Source organism: Phaethon lepturus, unplaced genomic scaffold (genome assembly GCF_000687285.1).
Source record: "Phaethon lepturus isolate BGI_N335 unplaced genomic scaffold, ASM68728v1 scaffold5508, whole genome shotgun sequence".
Classification (NCBI taxonomy): Eukaryota; Metazoa; Chordata; class Aves; order Phaethontiformes; family Phaethontidae; genus Phaethon; species Phaethon lepturus.
The window spans coordinates 5,090-14,591 of NW_010559586.1; the positions used below are offsets into that span (position 1 = coordinate 5,090).

The window sequence follows — 9,502 nt, forward strand, 5'->3', positions numbered from 1 at the left end:
CTTGTATAACCATGTTTCTTCAAACTGGCATTGTTTCCATTCTTTTTACAGAAACTTTATTTGGCAATTTCCCAGATAATCTAAATTTTTTGTGTTTTTTTGTTGATACTTTTCATACCAGACGAAGAGATCAGTACTCATGTACAGTCCACGTAAAGCCTCACAGCGCTGGGCCAAATGCCTGTGCTTCTCTCATACATGATGTACTGAGATAATTCCAAAGGAATGTAATTTAAATACGAGGAGAGACAGATGAAAAAACAATTTTGCACTTTTTTGTTACATTAATCACCAAACCTTTAACATAAATTCCAAACTGAAATCTTCAGTTGCTTATAAGGAGCTGCTGTCTTGTTTGAGGGCCTAAATAAAATCTATTGTATGTGTATAAACAACTTATTTGCTTGATTTTATTATGAACTGCTAACTCAGTCAGTACGTATTTAGTAATACAGGCTATTACCTGTAGAGCTTAGTTTCTACTTTTTGTTTACTGCTATTGTAACTTTATATAGCTTGTGCTTATTTTGGCAACACCCTTGTATCTTTAATAATATAATATGTGGCATTTTGCATCTGAATCTATAAAAGACCTCATCAGATTCTTTAAAATCTGGAAGGAGTGGAGCTGCTTTTCCAGTTCTCTGGAAAAGCTGTCAGGTGATTTCATTTACTCTTTTTATTTTCCTCCAGTTTTGTTCTGACCTCTTGTTAAGGTGCTGTTTTTTAAGTTAAGGGAACTGCCAACTGGAAAAATATACCTTATGACTGTTCTGAGGACTAAAAATTGGATGCTTTCCTATGAAATATATTTTATCTCAAACAGAAATACTGTGCTTGAACTCAAAATCAATGTAGTATAAAATGCAAGGAAGAGCTACTGAAAATAATTTCATTTATGTCACTCCACAGTGGTTGCAAAGTATCTTCCTTGATAATGATTATCTGATAATGGGTATGGTCTCTCAATATTATGCCAAATTTTAGACAAGTAGAACAAGATAAGGGGGAAGCAATGTTGAAAATGGGAGCAGGTCTTTTTAAAGAATTTTGAAAGTAGAAGGGCTAACATATCATAAAGGCACCTAAGGCAAGAGGCTGTCTTTCCTAAACACTTAAAAACTCCTTGTAAATGCTAGCATTGATTATAAGGAATGGACTGCTGACCAGAATAAAAATGCCTGGGGAAAAACTTCGCTTTAAATCTTTCATTTTTCCCTTAAAACGTTTTTAATAAGGGTCACACAGGCATGAGCTGCAAAAATGTCAAGAGTCTGTAGCAATCAATATCCTGAGGACCATTTCCTCTTTCGAATGAGGTTTTCCATTCAAATTTAAAACTTTTGGGATCCTGTTGCATTTATTTGTGCTGTTTCTGTTCACCAGATATTTTGAAAAACTACACATATACAAACACACACAAAAAAAACTCTGAAAGGGAAAAAAAAATGAAACTTCAAAAGTACTTACAGAACTGTACTTTCCAAATTATGATTCAGGGTGTTTAAAACAACCTTTCAGCTGGCTTTTTGGAAAATTTCCCAGATTCCAAGAAGTCTTAGGAGCCAGGAGCCCTAAGACCCCTCCTGGAAAATCCTCAGAGCTGGTTTAGTGCTGATAACCCCTCTTTGATAACCCCTCTTGCCCTCGCTGCAGGTCACCTGGCAGATTTTTTAATATCTGGGCAGATGACATGAAAGATAACTGGCAGCTTTTAAAATGTCAATATTTTCTATCCTATTCATGTGCAAATGAGTGGATCTCTGTGGATATCTTTAATTTTAAAACACTGGTATTTTCCAGCAGAAAAATATTGCTTAGTAAAATCTACAGTAGGGTCAGGATTTCCTTTTTCTAATGAATGCCAGTACAGTTCAATTAATAGAACGAAAAGTGAAATGGAGTCATGAAGGGGTTATTGACATTCCATTTTGAAAATGCTCACATAATGTCTAAATCCTGACTAGTAAATTGCTGACACAGATTCTAAGCTTTTCCAGGGAAAATATGAGATACCAGTGCTGACCTGTGTCATTGCAAAGCTGCAGCTCCCAGGCAGCACGTTTGATGTTAGTTCTGTCTCTAGTGCTCTTTCTCCCCTCTTAGAGGTGGAGCAACTTCTCGAGATGCTGCCATTAGCACGCTCAGAAATGTCAGTTCTTACGCGATGTGGTGATATGGTGTCCAAATAAAATTTTTTAAGATTAGATGATTTATGTGGATTTTGAAACAGCTGAAGCACAGTCATTCGCTCAAAATTTTATGTCAGTGTTGCTGGTGTTAGTAATAATCTGTTCCCATATTGTGTTTCATCTCTGGACTCAGGAGCACCTTAGAAAGCAAAAGAAATACCATCATTTTTATTTCACCAAACACGAGAAAAACTGAGGCAAGTGTGGTGAACTGACTTATTCATCACTTCACATAAGATCAGCAGAATCCAAGACTGAGCATACAGTCAGGCTCCATCCATCGTCTACCACAATAACAAGGATTGGCTGAGTGTTCAGATCCCTCTCTGGTGAATAATGACTAATGCTATTGAAAAGAAGATTCTCACATATCTTAGATGTAAAAATTGTTCACAAATATTTATTCATATTTTTAAACAGCATTGTCAATGTGTGGGCACTTTCAATGTGTGCTTTTTTTCATTAATATCCTAGCACAGGAGCTTGTTGGCAGGCATGTTGCTGTAGCAGACAGTTTGATGTTTAATTTTGTGGAATTTCTATGTAAAGTAAATATTTGATGTACAGCGAGTATTTTGACTTTACGTGTACATTTGTCCAGTCTAGGAACAGCCCTGTCCCTTTGCCCTTTGCTCCACCAGACTTGCCTGCACTCAAAAGAAATTGTTTGAAATAACAAGTATACGTAGTACAGTATTCACAATTAAACTGTTTCCCAGGAAGTGACTGTAGACATTATTTAACGAGGATTATTAAATAGTTAATGTTATGGGTATTCACATTCTTGGTACATTTTGAGGAGACAAATGGGGAAAACACTCTCCTGAAGTCTAATGAGGAAATAGTTTTCTGTGCATGTGTCTTTTTGTCATGTGAGTAATTTGATGTTGCGTTGCTGCACGTGTGAGATCTACTCAGCCTGAGGAGTGCCATCAGTCCGCACTAAATCCACTTGTAAGCTGCATACAGCTTTGCTTTGCTGCGTTTGACTTTGCCCCTGTGAGGTGAAGCTGTAGTCTGTGGGTGAGGCTTGGGGCACTGTGTTTGGGTTCCCTTCTATTATGTTACGTAGTGACGGGTGCCTGTGCGGGCAGAGACGGGGCGACAGTAAGGAGGTGAGGGATGGACATCACCTTGGTCTTTTGCCAGCTGTGCAACCAGTCATCAGACCAGCATGCCAGCTGCCTGTGCTTCAGATGTGTGCGGCCCCTTCTCGGCCCCTCCCCAGTCTCACAGCCGAGCTCTGTCTATGCTATTACTTTTTCCCCTTGTTATCAGTAAGTCAGAATGGAGAAGAAGTTAGAGAACCACAATGAATTAGACAATTTCGCCTCTTAGCGAAAGTGCTATAAACCTGTTGTTTTCTCTGGCTTGTGTAGGACTGCTTTTGTCAAGTCGTAACACATTGTTGTTTATCCCAGTGCCTTTAGCTGTTGCTTTCATTACCATACACTTATTCAGATGCTTCTAGCTTTCTCTTTTTGTGTATAATAAGTAATTAGTGTGATTTAATATGTCATTGTTGTTGCTTTTTCTGGCATAGAATAGCAATAAAAATCCAATATAAATATAAAGTTAATTACACTGTAACTTCTCTTACACTTCTGTACACCTCCAGATAAGTCCTCAATAGTGATCTGGACTTTGACAAATGACACTTCTAAAAATTTCTGCACATACTTGTTGATAACAATCAGAGGTTCAGCATATACACATGCTTTGGGGTATCATAGAGTAAAATATGATCTTTATTTCACGCTTCTTTTTTGGAAGCGTGAAATAAAGCCAATTATGACAGCTTTAGTGAATTAGGCAGTAGAAACAATCTAAGGACGAGTGCTTGATGTTTAGCTCAGTTAATTCCAATTAAAGCCTTCATAGTAATTTTAAAATCTAATGTAGAAATGTCCTGTTGCTATTTGCTCTGTTTTTCCCAGGAATTTTTAGTAAGTGGCATCACCTAGATTGAATACTTTAAAAAAAATTAAAAATGGGTGGTTTTATTGTTAAAATTGCAAAACCTTTCCAAAATATACATGGTAAGAAAGAGAAAATTGTACTGAAGCCTTTATTTGTTTATTTAAGCATCCCAGCGACATCACAGTCTACTCATGCTTTTCTCCCATATTTATCATGAGGTCACTACGTACTTCACATGTTCATTTTAGTTCTCTGATCTCTGTTGTACCTTTTCTGTCTCACATGAACATATATTAATGTCATGTTTGTTTACATGATTGTGAAGATTATTCCTTTTACTTCTCAAAGAGGTAGCACACATGTGCTATGAGTAAACTGTGTGATAATCTATGTAAATTATGTGCACAGAAGCTATACTTCACCCGTGGGGGAAATGCAAATTCGAGCATTTTGTAGTTTGTTTGTTTTTAAATACATACACTTTTCACTTCAAGGCTCAGGACAGACTCCTTGTTTATTTTCCCATTGCTCATCATTTGTTTTTTCTTGTAAATACTTCAGTCTCTAATGATTAGTTTGCTACTTGGGCAGGAAAAAAATGCTTGATGAGTGAAGTCCTCAGAACATAATGTTTGGTGTATTTTATAGCTCTGCTGTAAGGGAATTATCTGCTTGTAAAAGGGTGTATAACACACAACTCAAAGCCATTATAGTGATCTGACAGTCTTCATTCATTTTCTCCTAGTGCTTTCTTGTTTTCTTCTGTCACATTAGTGCTTGTAATGTTTTTTAATCCTGCATTACTAAAACAGAGTTAACAGATTTTCCTTCTATGAAGCAAGAAAAACATATTCATAAAATGTGTTGTTTACTGCACTTGCAGTTTCATGCTGATGTAATTTTTTGTATTAATAAAATTATTTTTATACTCTTTAAGTACCCTTTCAGAGAAATGTTTTAATGTAAGTTGTCTGATTCTGTTTTAAGTGAAGGAGAAAACCTGGTAGAGGTTGTCTCTTTAAATCAGATCTGCAGTGTTGATGGACCCTCTAGCAGGCACGGTAAGAACCATTCTCACCTCTGCAGCAGGGAGCTTGACCATATAGACTCTCACATTCAATCAAAACGTTTTCCCTTTTAATATGCACTGTACCAATCCTATTCCCATGGTTACAGCTCGTGCTTCTTTGGTTGCTTCCAGTCTGTTGGAAAAGGAAGGCAGCATACATTTCTTGTACAGGAGTTTAAAACATCATGAAAGCAACCCTGTTGTGATTTGCATTTTAAATGTTTCTTTTTTTTTCTCATTGTACAGAATGCTGTAGCGGTAGCTTCAGTTCATTTGCCACAGTCTGTCTTCTCTCAGTCTTCAGCCTGGCAATCTGTTGATAACTCCACTTGCAAGCTACAGTTTATTGTCTTTCGGAATGGAAAACTCTTTCCTAGCACAGGAAACTCATCAAATCTTGCAGATGATGGGAAACGTAGGACGGTTGCCACACCAGCTGTTTTTGCTAAAATAGGTGAGGAGATGTTATGCATTATTTCCTTTAATCTAAAAGCTACGGTATTCTTGATTATGTAGAGAATAGAGGAGTAGAGTATACAGTATGCTGAGAGGCTGGAAATGGTCTCTTTCTTTAGTACAAATGTTTGCAATTGTTCCTGTCTGCATGATTTTATTCAAATTATCCTGCAAATAAAGAAATGCACTTGCTGTATGACTAGAATGCAAATTTTGGACTACTGTTTATTGACAGTGTTGTTACAGATGCTTGTTTCTTTAAGCACAGTACTATAGGAAAGAACCTTGTTCTACTCTTTACAATGAAAATTGTAATGTTAACATCCTAGACACTGATAAAAATAAGGCTTTTGAAGTGGGAGTAATGCCCTGTTGCATGTATCAATACTCACCAGTATACTTTCTGATACAACGGACGTAAAACAGGTGTTGTTAAAAGCTTTTGTCTAAATGTGATATATTGTATGTGCCAGTGAGTCATTTTGATTCATTATTCACCCAGGCAATTTTATTAATTTTATTTGATACTGAATAGTGCTCTCATTTCTATGAACAATTTAAAAATGTTTAAATGTGACTTTGAAAGTGCAGAATTGTCTCGGCTATTAATCATACCATGAAACTGAGCCGTTTCTGCAGTTACATGGGCAATAGTGTAACAGTAATCGTAACTGAAGAATCTGAAACAAAAAGAATCTGCTTTGTGAAGGATGATTAGATCATTTTGCCACATTATGGGATTGAAATGTTCAGATTTATTTATACTATTGCAAACTTTTCTGAATGTGAGCACTACCTTTGATTTTGACCGTTTAGACTATATGTCTATTGCTTTTTTCCCCATAGTTTGGTGTATCTGATCTCTTTACACAGCGTTCATCAATAAAGGGTTTTCCACTCCATATCTCTGATTCAGTTTCTTGCTTTTGCAGATGGGTGCAGTTTTGGAAACCTCACCAGCCCTCTTACTATAGGGTTGAGGCACTTTGCACGGGGTGTAGACCCCATTGCAGTCTTCTGGGATTTTGACCTTCTAGATGGACATGGAGGCTGGTGGGGAGAAGGGTGCCACATAATTAGTTCTGCAGGCAATATCACCACCATTCAGAGTACACACTTCAGTAACTTTGCAGTGCTAATGGTAAGTATATGACTTAGCAAATATACCTATATTTCTCTCTCTTTTGCCATAAATATATGGCCTTTTTATGTGCATCTGTATCAATCTTACTTGTCAGTAACTGACCTTCTGTTTTCTATAATGTTAAGTATAAGACAGTCTTAAAGTAAGTTATTTAACTGCTAGTAAGTGAATAAACCTGGTGGTCAGTTTTAATATCCAGAGACAGGCCTAATCAGAAATGACATTAAATTCAGTCTAACAAATGAAAGTTCCGTTAAGGAACAATTAGTATGTAATGGTTATAAATTATAGGACAGGGTTTAAAAAATGTATACTCCTGTGTGCTTTTACATCAGCACATCTCAGAGGCTGGTCTGCTTTTGTTCCTGCCCTGCACTGTGTTGATCATACTAATTAGTTGCAGGCATACCGCAATGTTGAATCATTTAATAAACCAAGAGGAATAACATCTTCTGCTCTTTCAAGTAAGGACAGTGTCATCTTGTTGATCCTGTAGGAGTTTTAGTTTGTGTCCCAATGCTGATAACCTTCTGATGAAATTGCTGTTCGTGAAGAAAAATATTTCTGTGCAGTGCTAACACATCACCCTGCTCTGGTCTGTTCTCAGTCACACTTACAGTTCCTATTGCAGCTATTTAACTATCCTGCTTAAGAGAAAGTTACCTTCATGAAAGCAAAAATATTGTGCGTGCAACAATGACCTGTTATTATTCAGGGAATAAAGGAAAGCAAACAAAAATGAGAGCTTTCTAACATATATAGGTGAGAAAATGTTTGCACCATTAAAAATATTATAAACCAGTTGTAAAATATAAGCCAGATGTGTACTATTAATACCACATTGATCCTGAATGCTGGTGCATGATTGCACCGTAGATGCTGCTTGTGTACATTACAGAAATGTTTATAGTTGAGTAAATAATGTATTGTGTGTATCTGTAAGGGACAGCAAACATAGGCGACAGGAATTGCAAGGACGTGTGCAGAGAATACCAATCTGCTGCTGTCAGATGGAGCCCAGATGGCAGCCAATCATAGCACAAGGCTGTTACACCCACGAGTTAAATGCAGATATTATCGTCCACTTCATAAGAACTGATTTCCGTCAGAGTTACTTGAGCATTTTTTCACCCATTCCAGAATAGCTCAGAATTTAAGAGCTCTTCCTAAGATTTGATGACATCAAATATACCTCATTTTCTAGAGCTTCTGTGAGTTCCCTTTTCCCCCCAGCCACGTGTTTCCCCAAATGTGAAACATTCTTTTGCTTTTGAGGATTTTTTTCTAAATTCATTGAAGAAAGCACCTGTTGACTTTGCAGGTGCCACACCCAAAATGGCTTCCTCCTCCTTCAACTGCTTGGGTTCAGCCTGTTCTTAAACTTCGGTAGTTACTAAATGTTAACTAATTGCTTGCAAAGAACCAATTTCATGGTTTCATTTTGTTTACAAAAATTGCATACTGATGTAAGAGCTACAATTAATTTTATCTTTGTAAAGCCAAATGCACATTTATCTCTGGCGAGATGTAGCAGGTTGTTTTTTCTACAACCGTAAAGGCAACTGAGGCACCTTTTACTGCAGCTTTTGCATCTGGTATGTAATTCTGGTTTAGGTCTTGTGTTTGTTTTTTCATGGTACTTCAAATTTGCTTTTTTTCCCATGTGCATCTTCCATTTTTACCTGTGCAAGGCAAGAAAATAGAATCTTAGACTCACCCTTGCTTTGCAATTTGTATGGTAGCAAACAATGTGAATGTTTCGCAGTCACTTTTAAGAAAAAAGACGCCCAGCCTTAAGTAATTTTAAAATATATATGTATGTACTCACACAAATATGTCTTCCAACAGCTGTCTTTCTAAACAGCTCTTGGAAAACTTTTGTGGCTTCGTTATGTGCAACCATTTTCATTCAAGTGTTATTTCTTAAGCAGTGTTCTGTGGCATAAAGTCAGGGATTGTTTTACATGATAGAGACTATCCTTTTCTGGGCAGTTCAATTCTCATAGCAGAAATTAAAAATATTTTATTGTTCTGCTTAGCTATTAATTTATAATATGAACAATATAAAGTGCCTGTGTGTATCTTCTTAATTCACACCCGAGTGCCTAATATATTTTAAAATACTAACAAACTGACAGCAAATTCCAAATAGCTAGCATATGGTATTTAGCCACAATATCATGATACATGTTATTAATCTATAATTCTCTAATCTATTGAACCATAAAAATTCATAATTGATTATTATGTTTTGGGGTAATAACAGAAAACTAAAGTAGCATCTGTAAACTGAAGAGCAGCAATAAAGCAACGGTGATGAAGGTTTACATCACCATCAGAATAATATATATCCTGCTGTGGAACAAGATGAAATAGAAGCCTCAGTTAATCCAACTGTCCATTTTATAGCTGTTACAGCACATGCTCTGATTTGTCATCTTTTAAAATAGTAAGCCAATGTTCCCTGAACTGCTTTTATAAAAGTTGTTTCTGCCTATGAACTGTAAAAGGGTTAAAGTAAAGGTTTCATAGAGTCCTTTTTTAGAAAGGCAGTAATCAAGGATTTACCAACTGCAATTGATAATTAATAAGTACGAGCATCCTTCAAGTGAGAGGATTCATGTAGAGCCATTTCATTTCTCTCTGTGACAGTCACTCAAGTGATATCAATGAGAGAGTACAGTTTGGAGGTTGGGTTGGAAAGGAGGTACAAGCTCTTTC

The 9,502-nt window shown here is 36.6% G+C and overlaps 1 protein-coding gene across 1 annotated transcript in view; it reads left to right on the forward strand.

Annotated features, from left to right (window-relative positions):
- Positions 1–5,427: 5,427 nt before the first annotated feature.
- Positions 5,428–9,502, forward strand: part of GPR123 (G protein-coupled receptor 123) — a gene marked incomplete at its 5' end in the record, with an annotated part of 51,129 nt that continues 47,054 nt past the window's right edge. The window contains 2 exons of the mRNA XM_010293390.1: positions 5,428–5,635; positions 6,570–6,778. Coding sequence (XP_010291692.1) covers positions 5,428–5,635; positions 6,570–6,778 — 417 coding nt within the window. The remainder of the gene's footprint in view (positions 5,636–6,569; positions 6,779–9,502) is intronic.